At 46.8% G+C, this 13,863-nt stretch overlaps 1 protein-coding gene across 1 annotated transcript in view; it reads left to right on the forward strand.

The window, feature by feature from the left end:
- The window catches only part of LOC137299459 (dedicator of cytokinesis protein 7-like), a 174,570-nt gene that overhangs the window by 82,238 nt on the left and 78,469 nt on the right, over window positions 1-13,863 (forward strand). The window contains 3 exon segments of the mRNA XM_067968199.1: window positions 9,858-9,975; window positions 11,132-11,202; window positions 12,249-12,390. Coding sequence (XP_067824300.1) covers window positions 9,858-9,975; window positions 11,132-11,202; window positions 12,249-12,390 — 331 coding nt within the window.

Consider the following 13,863-nt stretch of genomic DNA (forward strand, 5'->3'; position numbering starts at 1 on the left):
GGGAGATGGGTGGACTGAACAGTGAGGGAGATGGATGGACTGAATAGTGAGGGAAATGGGTGAAGTGAACAGTGAGGGAAATGGGTGAAGTGAATAGCCATTCTCATTCACACATCCATCCATCATCAACTGGCACCTTAAAGAGAATAACACCTGAGTAGTTACCAGTGATGGAGTAAATTCAGAAGAAAGGCCCCCCTGATGGCTCAATTGCTAATGACACTGAATAAGTGAGCCACACAAATCAGGAAAGTCCCAGCATTCATCCCTCGTCTCTGCTGAGTTGGGCAGTGCTGTGCGTTCTACCTCAGTCCCACTTCAGGAACATAGGAATTGCGAGATGAATAAAGACCAAAGTCCTTCTACCATCCTGGTAGTCACATGATACGATAATGGAGTTGTTGACTAATCATGACAATCAATCTCTATCAATTAGTCTACAACAGGCGAGGAAAACCCCAGTGATAGGAAGCTTTGGGAACCATAGGTCCAAAGACACCTGTTCCTCCCAAGCATGCTACACTTGCCACACGTCATGTCTCAAATTACTCAGCTCTTCAATCTCTCGGCTCAGCTGTGTGCTGTATCCTGTCATTGCCTCTCGTGTCAAAAATGTTGATCTTCTCATTTACTTGATTTTTAAAATCTATATATATTCGATATGAAGTTTGAGCTTGGTTGGCTCTCCTGCTCTATTCCATTCACCCTCTGTTGCGAGTGGAATGCAGGTTTCTGAGATTGTGCGACCCTCTCCCATTTCAACTGCTCTCTTTATTTCAAATCTTTGTCCATGCAGTCTGTAAATAATCTTTGGCAGAGGAAAGTAGGATATAAATTAAATGTGGCTCTTGTCTGTGTACGTGCTGAATAAGGCATCACAGTTTCTAAAGGGTTAATGACTGGAATATTTTACAGTGGACAACATAGAGATCGGTGATTTCTCCCCAGCACTTATTATCAGCTTCCTCTGTAATTGCTCCCCTGGTCTGCTGACTTTAATTACGATGTGGAGATGCCGGTGATGGACTGGGGTTGACAATTGTAAACAATTTTACAACACCAAGTTATAGTCCAACAAATTTATTTTAAATTCCACAAGCTTTCGGAGGCTTCCTCCTTCCTCAGGTGAACGGTGTGGAAATGAAATTTTCGAATCCTTCGCATTTGAAAATCACAGAACAATGCCTGGTGATTACTGCCCGTTGCCAAGGCAATCACAGTGAGCAGACAGAAAGGTGTCACCTAAAAGGCCACCGAATATACAAACCCCCCAAAAAAAAGAGAGAGAGAGAGAAGGAAGACAGTCAATGACCCGTTATATTAAAAACAGATAACATTTGTTCGCTGGTGGGGTTACGTGTAGTGTGACATGAACCCAAGATCCCGGTTGAGGCCGTCCTCATGGGTGAGGAACTTGGCTATCAATTTCTGCTCGACGATTTTGCGTTGTCGTGTGTCTCGAAGGCCGCCTTGGAGTATGCTTACCCGAAGGTCGGTGGCTGAATGTCCATGACTGCTGAAGTGTTCCCCGACAGGGAGAGAACCCTCCTGTTTGGCGATTGTTGCGCGGTGTCCGTTCATCCGTTGTCGCAGCGTCTGCATGGTCTCGCCAATGTACCATGCTCTGGGGCATCCTTTCCTGCAACGTATGAGGTAGATAACGTTGGCCGAGTCACAGGAGTATGAACCGTGCACCTGGTGGGTGGTGTCCTCTCGTGTGATGGTGGTATCTGTGTCGATGATCTGGCATGTCTTGCAGAGGTTACCGTGGCAGGGTTGTGTGGTGTCGTGGACGCTGTTCTCCTGAAAGCTGGGTAATTTGCTGCGAACGATGGTTTGTTTGAGGTTGGGTGGCTGTTTAAAGGCGAGTAGTGGAGGTGTGGGGATGGCCATAGCGAGGTGTTCGTCATCATTGATGACATGTTGAAGGCTGCGGAGAACATGGCGTAGTTTCTCCGCTCCGGGGAAGTACTGGACGACAAAGGGTACTCTGTTGGTTGCGTCCCGTGTTAGTCTTCTGAGGAGGTCTACGCGATTTTTCGCTGTGGCCCGTCGGAACTGTCGATCGATGAGTCGAGCATCATATCCCGTTCTTACTAGGGCGTCTTTCAGCGTCTGTAGGTGTCCATCGCGTTCCTCCTCGTCTGAGCAGACCCTGTGTATTCGCAGGGCCTGTCCATAGGGGATGGCCTTTTTGACGTGGTTAGGCTGGAAGCTGGAAAAGTGGAGCATCGTGAGGTTGTCCGTGGGCTTGCGGTAGAGTGAGGTGCTGAGGTGCCCGTCTTTGATGGAGATTCGTGTGTCCAAGAAAGAAACTGATTCTGAGGAGTAGTCCATGGTGAGCTTGATGGTGGGATGGAACTTGTGATGTTATCGTGTAGTCTCTTTAGTGATTCCTCACCGTGGGTCCATAGAAAGAAAATGTCGTCGATGTATCTGGTGTATAGTGTTGGTTGGAGGTCCTGTGCAGTGAAGAAGTCCTGCTCGAACTTGTGCATGAAAATGTTGGCGTATTGGGGTGCGAATTTGGTCCCCATGGCTGTTCCGTGTGTTTGGGTAAAGAACTGGTTATTGAAGGTGAAGACATTGTGATCCAGGATGAAGCGGATGAGTTGTAGAATGGCGTCTGGAGATTGGCTGTTGTTGGTGTTGAGTATTGATGCTGTCGCAGCGATGCCGTCATCGTGGGGGATACTGGTGTAGAGTGCCGAGACGTCCATCGTGGTGAGAAGTGTTCCTGGTTCAACAGGTCCATGGGTACTGAGTTTTTGTAGAAAGTCTGTAGTGTCGCGACAGAAGCTGGGGGTTCCCTGCACGATGGGTTTCAGGATGCCCTCGATGTATCCGGAGAGGTTCTCACACAGGGTTTCGTGCCTGATACGATAGGACGTCCAGGTGTGTTGGCTTTGTGTATCTTTGGGAGGCAGTAGAAGTCTCCCACGCGGGGAGTACGTGGGATGAGAGTGCGTAGGATGTTTTGAAGGTCTGGATCGAAGGTCTTGATCAGTTTGTTGAGCTGATGGGTGTGTTCTTTGGTCGGGTCTGTGGGTAACCGTCTGTAGTGCTCCTGGTTGTCCAGTTGTTGGTATGCTTCTTTGCAATAGTCCGTTCTGTTCTGTATGACGATGGCTCCTCCTTTGTCCGCTGGTTTGACGACGATGTTGCGGTTGGTCTTGAGAGCTTTGATGGCGTTGCGTTGTGCTCGGGTGACATTCTGGACTGTCTTCCGAGTGCGGCTGATGAATCTGGCATTGACGCATTTCCTGACAGCTTGAGCATATATGTCAAGCTGAGGGCAGCGACCCTCTGGAGGAGTCCAGTGAGACTCTTTCCTCTTCGGTTGCTGTACCGCGGATCCCTCTGTCTGCTGTTCCGGATCGTTGATTGTCTCATTGGGTTCGCTGCTGAAATCTTGGGGTTTGTGGTAGAATTCCCGGAGCCTCATTCTCCTGATGAATTCCTCTGTGTCTGCCGCGAGACTAGTGGGGTCCATTTTGGTAGTGGGGCAGAAATTGAGCCCTCGGCTGAGAACTTCGATTTCGTCTGGTTGAAGGGTGTGGTCGGACAAATTGACGATAGACTTCCCTATGGTTGCAACCGTGGTACCAGGGGAAGCTTGTTCGATGCTGGTGGTGATGCCGAGTTTCTCAAGCTTCCTGCTCTTGGTTTTCACGTAGGCAGCGTAGTTCCGTTGCCTCGTCTGTTTGGCGGTATATCGTAGCTGGTCTGCTGTGTCCTGAGTACAGGTTGAGAGTATGGACTCTTTCTTTAATTACATCAAAGGCCTGATAACATTTGCAGGTTGGAGTTCAGTCTGGAGACAGGAAAAAGTTTAAGATGAAGATGTTCTGAGTGACTGTGCAATGAAGAGATAAGCTGTCACTCTGTAGGTTGTCCATGCCTGAGTTTTAAACCCCAGGTGCCCCAATTCTAGTGATTCAGCCCACGTGTCTGACAGGACTCTGGATAAACACTCGGAGCTCGATAGCTGCTTTCCTGTTGCACTCCTGACACTGTCACCCATTGTCCCGACTGTGGGTGCAACATTAATGTCTCAGAAATGCCATGGGCCTCCAGGCATTAACCCAATCCAGTGACAGATGGAGAATGACATGGGGCAGCTTCCTGTGGGCAGTTTGCCATTTAATGATTTGTGGACCAATGCCAACTCTGCACAATATCAGCTGTGGGAAAGTGGTGAAAAAGCACCTGCAGTGTCTGCCTCGGTGCTGGCTGACCCGACTGTCAATCGAGAGGACAAACTCTGAATACAGCTCCCTTTCAAACTCAGCGGCACATAATAGTAATCCTATTGTGTGTTTATCTGTGTGTTGGTGTGTATGTGTAGCAAAGGTTTAGTAGCTCTCCTGTTTCCAGCAGACATCCCCCGAGTGTGTCACACAGTCACTCCCCTTGCATGTCTTACAGTTACTCCCCTATGAGTGTCTCATAGTCATTCCCCTTGCATGACTCACAGTTACCCCCATGTAGGGCTTGCAGTTACACCCATGTCTCACAGTTACTCCCTGTGTGTGGCTCAGCAGCCAGCCAAGGCCTCAATTCACTTACACTGAAATCTGAGTTAGATTTGAGAATGAGCTGCAGCTCGGGTCCCTGTTCTTACTTTTGTCACTGCGAACCACATTATCCACACTTGCTTCCCATCCTCTGACTGGAGATGGCCCAGCGGGATGTGGATGCAGCAGCAGACACGGGTTTGTTGCCCATATTGCTGAATTCCTGTTCTCAGATGCACTGTGTTGTGAGGCTCTAAGCATCTAGGGTTACGGAGGGGGAGAGAGAGAGAGAATCGGTGAGTATTTCCTTCCAGGAGGCCTAAAAGCAGCTCTTCCATTCCCCCGTGCCTCTTTCCTATTCACCTTCTGAGGATGAACATGACTACAACAACCATGAAAGAATATAAGAAAGAAAGACTTGCATTTATATAGCGCCTTTTACGACCTCAGGACGTCCCAAAAGGCTTTACAGCCAGTGAAGTACTTTTGAAGTGTAGTCACTCTTATAATGTAGGAAACGTGGGAACCAATTTGCGCACAGCAAGGTCCCACAAACAGCAATGTGATAATGATCAGTTAATCTGTTTTAGTGATGTTGGTCGAGGGATAAATATTGGCTGGGACACAGGGAGAATTCCCCTGCTCTTCTTCGAAATAGTGCCATGGGATCTGTTACATCTACCTGAGAGGGCAGATGGGGCCTCAGTTTAACGTCTCATCCAAAAGACGGCACCTCCGACAATGCAGCTCTCCCTCAATACTGCACTGGAGTGTCAGCCTAGATTTTGTGCTCAAATCTCTGGAGTGGGATCTTGAACTCACAGCCTTCTGACAACCATGGGGCTAATTAAAGCAGTGACCCCGTACCATACACTGGTACGATTGGCAGCCAATACCACGAGAGTTCGTAGCTTCGTTCCCGTGTAATTGACTGACCCACAAGATCTGTGTGGTTCATGCCACTCACACCTGGTTTCCTGAAGTTGGCCACCTGCGGCTCGCTAACTTTAACGAGATCCTGACCCCATCAGTCACTGAACTCTGCAATAAAGGCAGCACCTGACCTATAGTACAATTAAAACATTTTTCCAATCTCTGATCAGACTCCCCAAGCTGACCTGCGCTATCTTCTTGCAGAAATTGTGATTTGTGTTGTCGATTCACACTGGCAGAACAGGCCCAGAGGGAGTGGGGCCTAGTCTGAGCTGAGGCTGCACGAGTCGCAGTTTAGAACACTGCAGATTTCCTTATAATTGTAGGTTTTAACGTCGAGCTATATGTTTAAATGTGGGGTGCTCAAAACAGCAGCCGTAATCGCCGTATTCAGCAAGAATCAACAACCATCGAATTCCACAAACATTCCGATTAACTTTACACGCAGTCACGGGTAATTAACTGTTTGAAGTAAATAAGGAAAAACTGTTTCCAGTGGCAGGAGGGTTGGTAACCAGAGGACACAGATTTAAAGTAATTGGCAGAAGAACCAGAGATGAGATGAGGAGAAATTTTTTTACGCAACGAGTTGTTATGATCTGGAATGCACTGCCTGAAAGGGTGGTGGAAGCAGATTCAATAGTAACTTTCAAAAGGGAATTGGATAATTACTTGAAGGGGAGAAAATTGCAGGGCTTGGGGAAAGAGCAGGGGAATGGGACTAATTGGATAGCTCTTTCAAAAGGCTGGCACAGGCACGATGGGCCTCCTGTGCTGTAAGATTCTATGATTCTACAAAGTATTCAGGCGGATTTCTTAACTAAAATGAACACTTCTGTGGTTGTAAATTGCGCATCCCTGGAGGATGCTGTGAGTCTTGAGTCTCTTTATTCAAACAAGCCGCTCTCCCTGAGTGACAGAAATGTAAGCGTAAAGCTCGAGTGTCCCCCACACTGAAACCGTGACCTTAGGCACCACAGTCTCAACAACTGAAACGTAGTCAGTCAGATTCCAAGAGAACTAGCAGAGAAATTTAGAATTAACTTCGAGTTCATGAGGCACGAAAGTCATTTTCTGCGTGGTGCCAAACTGAAATCGCGCATACATATGTGGGCTCTGTTCCAATCTACAGTACATGTGTGGGCTCTGTTCCAATCTACAGTACATGTGTGGGCTCCGTTCCAATCTACAGTACATGTGTGGGCTCTGTTCCAATCTACAGTACATGTGTGGGCTCTGTTCCAATCTACAGTACATGTGTGGGCTCTGTTCCAATCTACAGTATGTGTGTGGGCTCCGTTCCAATCTACAGTACATGTGTGGGCTCTATTCCAATCTACAGTACACGTGTGTGGGCTCCATTCCAATCTACAGTACATGTGTGGGCTCTGTTCCAATCTACAGTACACGTGTGGGCTCTATTCCAATCTACAGTACATGTGTGGGCTCTATTCCAATCTACAGTACATGTGTGGGCTCTATTCCAATCTACAGTACATGTGTGGGCTCCGTTCCAATCTACAGTACATGTGTGGGCTCCGTTCCAATCTACAGTACATGTGTGGGCTCTATTCCAATCTACAGTACATGTGTGGGCTCTATTCCAATCTACAGTACATGTGTGGGCTCTGTTCCAATCTACAGTACATGTGTGGGCTCCGTTCCAATCTACAGTACATGTGTGGGCTCTGTTCCATTCTACAGTACATGTGTGGGCTCTATTCCAATCTACAGTACATGTGTGGGCTCTGTTCCAATCTACAGTACATGTGTGGGCTCTATTCCAATCTACAGTACATGTGTGGGCTCCGTTCCAATCTACAGTACATGTGTGGGCTCTGTTCCAATCTACAGTACATGTGTGGGCTCTGCTCCAATCTACAGTACATGTGTGGGCTCTGTTCCAATCTACAGTACATGTGTGGGCTCTATTCCAATCTACAATACATTTGTGGGCTCTGTTCCAATCTACAGTACATGTGTGGGCTCTATTCCAATCTACAATACATTTGTGGGCTCTATTCCAATCTACTGTACACGTGTGGGCTCTATTCCAATCTACAATACATTTGTGGGCTCTTTTCCAATCTACAGTACATGTGTGGGCTCTATTCCAATCTACAATACATTTGTGGGCTCTGTTCCAATCTACAGTACATGTGTGGGCTCTATTCCAATCTACAATACATTTGTGGGCTCTATTCCAATCTACAGTACATGTGTGTGCTCCGTTCCAATCTACAGTACATGTGTGGGCTCCGTTCCAATCTACAGTACATGTGTGGGCTCTGTTCCAATCTACAGTACATGTGTGGGCTCCGTTCCAATCTACAGTACATTTGTGGGCTCTGTTCCATTCTACAGTACATGTGTGGGCCCTGTTCCAATCTACAGTACACGTGTGGGCTCTATTCCAATCTACAGTACATTTGTGGGCTCTGTTCCATTCTACAGTACATATGTGGGCTCTGTTCCATTCTACAGTACATGTGTGGGCTCTATTCCAATCTACAGTACATGTGTGGGCTCTATTCCAATCTAGTGTACACGTGTGGGCTCCGTTCCAATCTACTGTACACATGTGGGCTCTGTTCCAATCTACAGTACATGTGTGGGCTCTATTCCAATCTACAGTACATGTGTGGGCCCTGTTCCAATCTACAGTACGTGTGTGGGCTCTATTCCAATCTACAGAACATGTGTGGGCCCTGTTCCAATCTACAGTACATGTGTGGGCTCTATTCCAATCTACAGTACATGTGTGGGCCCTGTTCCAATCTACAGTACATGTGTGGGCTCTATTCCAATCTACAGTACATGTGTGGGCCCTGTTCCAATCTACAGTACGTGTGTGGGCTCTGCTCCAATCTACAGTACGTGTGTGGGCTCTATTCCAATCTACAGTACATGTGTGGGCTCTATTCCAATCTACAGTACATGTGTGGGCTCTATTCCAATCTACAGTACATGTGTGGGCTCTGTTCCAATCTACAGTACATGTGTGGGCTCTGTTCCAATCTACAGTACATGTGTGGGCTCTATTCCAATCTACAGTACGTGTGTGGGCTCTATTCCAATCTACAGTACGTGTGTGGGCCCTGTTCCAATCTACAGTACGTGTGTGGGCTCTGCTCCAATCTACAGTACGTGTGTGGGCTCTATTCCAATCTACAGTACATGTGTGGGCTCTATTCCAATCTACAGTACATGTGTGGGCTCTGTTCCATTCTACAGTACGTGTGTGGGCTCTATTCCAATCTGCAGTACATGTGTGGGCCCTGTTCCATTCTACAGTACGTGTGTGGGCCCTGTTCCATTCTACAGTACATATGTGGGCTCTATTCCAATCTGCAGTACATGTGTGGGCTCTGTTCCATTCTACAGTACGTGTGTGGGCTCTATTCCAATCTACAGTACATGTGTGGGCTCTATTCCAATCTGCAGTACATGTGTGGGCCCTGTTCCAATCTACAGTACATGTGTGGGCTCTATTCCATTCTACAGTACATGTGTGGGCTCTATTCCAATCTACAGTACGTGTGTGGGCTCTGTTCCATTCTACAGTACGTGTGTGGGCCCTGTTCCAATCTACAGTACGTGTGTGGGCTCTGCTATGATCCCTACTATGTGGTACCTTATCGAAGACCTTTTGAAAATCCAAATATATTACATATACGACATTGCCCTTGTCTACTCTTTCTGTTACTTCGTCAAAGAATTCAGTAAGGTTGTTCAAGCCTGACATTCCCTTTTGAAATCCATGTTGACTATTCTTCATTATATTTTCATTCTCCAGATGTTTTTCTATTACAACTTTGAGTAAAGATTTCATTATCTTTCCTACCACCAATGTTAAGCTAACTGGTCTACAGTTCCCTGGACTTGTTCTGTCTCCCTTTTGAAATACAGGAATCACATTAGCTGTCTGCCAGTCCTCTGGCATTATTCCCGTTTCTAATGATATATATTTCTAATAATATATGTAATAGTGCCTCTGCTACCATATTGATAGGGTAGATGTCGAGAAAATGTTTCCACTTGTGGGAGAGTCCTAAACTAGAGGTCAAAAATATCAAATAGTTGCTAATAAATCCAATAGGGAGTTCAGGAGAAACTTCTTTACCAAGCTGTGTTGTGAACATATGTTTACCGACAGTTATTAATCCAGGAAAGGAGCTATCTGTGAACCAGTTTGCATGTTGCTGTCAGAGTCTCGCTGGAGACAGGCGGATTGAGAGGGTCCCTCAAAGGCTGCAAACTGCAGTCGGCCCACTTCCTAAACTGGTCAACCTTCAGCTGGATCAGCGTTTCCTCGGCCGCTGCCTTTAGTTAGGATGCTTTGCTGGTGGTAAAAACTGACGAATCTGTCACATCCTTAATTGATGCCGTTGTGTGTTTTGTTTTCAGAAATCTCCTCTACGTCTACCCTCAATTCCTCAATTTCACAAACAGACAGGGATCAGCACGGAACATCACAGTGAAAATTCAGTTCATGTGCAGCGAGAAGGCCAACGGTGCCCTGCCGGTGAGAGACATGCGCCAAGAGTCGGGCAGAAAACGGCGCCACCTCGAAATTATTTACCGTATCGAGGTGCTGGGTAGTCTGGAGTTTATATGGGCTCTGAAGATAATGGGGCCCGAGTGTTAGGCGCAGGTGGCGTTTTAATTGTCAGTAGACGTAAAGTGATAAACATCCTTCATATCCACTGCCACTGGACTGCTTGGGAAGGTCCTGTAATCCCTTCGTATCATAGTAGGTACAGCACAGGTGGAGGCCATTCGGTCCATCGTGCCTGTGACAGAGCTATCCAATTAGTCCCACTCCCCTCTTCTTTCCCCATAGCCTTGCAAATTTTTTCACTTCAAGTATTTATCCAATTCTCTTTTGAAAGTTACCATTGAATCTGCTTCCACCACCCTTTCAGGCAGTGCATTCCAGATCATTTAACTCGCTGTGTAAAAAAAATGTTTCCTCATGTTGCCTCTGGCTCTTTTGCCGATCACCTTAAAGCTCTTAAAGACAATCACACACCAGATTCCTGCTGGTTGCTCCTCACCTTGCTCTGTGTTAAAATGCGAACTAGAATTTCTACGCAAAGTGCCAGTGTTCTCAGGCCAACAGAGGAGGCAGCCAAGAGGCACAGAGTACCCAGGTAGACTTCCAGTACCAATAATTCAAATAACATCCCCTCCCCTCAGTGTGAGCTCCCCCCGGATGAGTCCCTCCCCACAACGATTTCCCCCCTCGTGAGCCCCTCCCCCGAGTGTGAGCCCCTCCTGCAGTGAGTCCCTCCCCCCTCATGAGTCCCTCCCTCTATTTTGATCCCCTCCTCCCCAGTGTGAGCCCCACCCCCCAATGATTCGCCTCTTGCGAGTCCCCTGTACTTGAATCCCTCCCCAATGGTTCTGTGACCTCCAGTAGTGACACTGGATTTCTTTGTCTCAGAGAGGAAATTGTGAAGTTACACAGGACGGGAACAGTCAGTGAATTCCAGCAGCCACCGTTCCAAATCATTCAGCGGGGTCTCTTGTCTCGCCCATCACACTGCACCTCAGCCTTGTTTGTGCCCATTCAGCCTCCGTGCCTGCGATGGTTGCAGACAGTTTGGTTACTTTAAGTGTCACTTCTATCCTGTGACTCGGAGCTACAGATGATGTGATTAATAATTATTTTCTTGCAGGTAATTTTTGGAAAATCTGGACATCCTGAATATGTGAATGAATCCTATACTCCTGTGGCCTATCACAGCAAGTACGCACTGGGTGGGAGCGCTGGGTACCGCAGTGGGTTTGAGTTCAGCCTAGATCGAAGAGGTGGAAATTTCTTTCTCGTAAAGTTACCGCGTGGATTGAGCTGAGGGCCCACAGCAAAAGCTGCTCAGAATTCTGTGTCCCTGCACAGTTTGTGCCTGAACACTGTGTGCTTCCCTACACTGTTTGTGCCTGTACTCCCTCTGTGTGTCCCTGCACTGTTTGTGCCTGTATACTGTGTGTATCCTTGCACTATTTGTGCCTGTACTCTCTCTATATCCCTGCACTATTTATGCCTGTACTCTCTCTATATCCCTGCACTATTTATGCCTGTACTCTCTCTATATCCCTGCACTATTTATGCCTGTACTCTCTTTATATCCCTGCACTATTTATGCCTGTACTCTTTCTCTGTGCCCCTACACTGTTTGTGCCCATGCAACTTCTTGTATTTAAAAACGAAAAGCAGATCACAGCCAAGCCTGATGCTGTTCTCACTCGACCTCCACATGCACATTTTCCAGCTGGGATTACTGGATACAGTTCAGGAGCATGAACCCTGGATGATTTTCCCTCCCTAATCCAGGAGTACTGAGATCAAAGCAGGCACCTTCTTGGTCTCTATGGCTCAGTACCAATGGGGTGGGGTTGGGCTACCTTTCCCAACAGAGTTATCTAGTAAGCTCTCTCCCCATTTATTTTATTGGACCCGGGCGCACTAATAAACGAGGCCCTAAATGCCCCTTTTGGCCCGTACTATCACACCGTGAGCAGTCGCTGCCTCAGATATGCGGCAATAACAAGGCTGCAAAGTGACCTGCCCCTTGGCATTATATATATATAGAATCATACCGCACAGAAGGAGGCCATTCGACCCATTGTGTCTGTGCTGGCTCTTTGAAAGTTTTGAAAATTAGTCCCACTACCCTGCTGCTTCCCATAGCCCTGCAATTTTCTCCTTTTCAAGTACACGTATCTTTAGATTCTGTCGCTGGTTTATTTTATAACATCTGTTTCTCTGCTGATTGTTTTTAACTTTCTTCTCAGGTCTCCTTTCTTCTACGAGGAAGTGAAGATGAAGCTGCCCTCTGACCTCACCGACGAACATCACCTGCTTTTCACGTTTTACCACATCAACTGTCAGCCCAAGCAGAGTCAGGATGGCTCCGAACTTCCAGTGGGCTACAGTGTGAGTCTCCGCACCATCGCTGAGTGCTCTTTGAAGCATCGCTAATATATTCCCCTGAAGGCGCAGTGGGTCAAATCACCATCCAGTGTGGTACTGAAGCTATGCATATGAAAGTTATGTTTCGGTTATATGAAGGTCTGGTTAGATCCCATTTAGAGTACTGGGTTCAGTTCTGGGCACCGCACCTCAGGAATGATATATTGGCCTTGGAGGAAATGCAGTGCAGAATGATACTGGGACTAAAGGATTGCATTATGAGGACAGGTTGCATAGACGAGGCTTGTATTCCTTTGAGTATAGAAGATTAAGGAAAGATCTAATTGAGATGATTAAAGGATTTGATAAGGTAGATAGAAACTCTTTCCTCTTGTAACAAGTTGATAGGCTCAAGACCCAGTGGTCAAATCAACCTTGACTAGATCTCCAAACAAGTGTGGTTTATTCACCCACATTGCATCTTTTCTTACAGCAATGAACAAGATAATCTTAGGTCCTTCCTCTTCAAACCCCTCTCCTCAACTGAACCATTTCTCAGCCTTTTATTCTTACCAGCTGGGAGTCGTTAAAGGCAATTTAGCTCAATGATCACCCATTGTCCTTTTAATAAGGTTAATTGCTTAAAGTTGTATCCCTCTCTCAGATGTGGAGATGCCGGTGATGGACTGGGGTTGACAATTGTAAACAATTTTACAACACCAAGTTATAGTCCAGCAATTTTATTTTAAATTCACAAGCTTTCGGAGGCTTCCTCCTTCCTCAGACACAGAGCTCTCAACATCCTATGACTTACATATTGACCCTCTCTCACTCTGTTACACTCTGGTGGGGAGTCCAGAACAGAGAGGCATAACCTTAAAATTAGAGCTAGGCTGTCAGGAATGATGTCAGGAGGCACTTCTTCACACAAAGGGTAGTGGAAATCTGGAACTCTTTCCCCAAAAAACTGTTGCGGCTGGGGGTCTATTGAAAATTTCAAAACTGAGATTGTTTGATTTTTGTTAAGCAAGGGGATTAAAGGCCATTGAAATCAAGGTGGGTAGATGGAGTTAAGACACAGTAGATGCTGAGAGGATGTTACCCCTCATGGGGGAATTTAAAACTAGAGGGCATAGTCTCAGAATAAGGGGTCGCGCGTTTAAGACGGAAATGAGGAGGAATTTCTTCTCCCACAGGGTCGTGAATCTTTGGAATTCTTTACCCCAAAAAGCTGTGGGGGCTGACTCATTAATTACACTCAAGGCTGAGTTTGGCAAATTTTTGATCAGCAAGGGAGTCAAAGGATATGGAGAAAGGGCGGGAAATTGGAGTTGAGGTAAAAATCAGATCAGCCATGATCTCATTGAATGGCGGAGCAGGCTCGAGGGGCCGAATGGCCTACACCTGCTCCTATCTCTTATGGTCTTAGATCAGCCATGATCCAATTGAATGGTGGAACTGGCTCGATTGGCTGAATGGCCTACTCCTGATCTTATG

The sequence above is a fragment of the Heptranchias perlo genome, chromosome 29, assembly GCF_035084215.1.
Source record: "Heptranchias perlo isolate sHepPer1 chromosome 29, sHepPer1.hap1, whole genome shotgun sequence".
Classification (NCBI taxonomy): Eukaryota; Metazoa; Chordata; class Chondrichthyes; order Hexanchiformes; family Hexanchidae; genus Heptranchias; species Heptranchias perlo.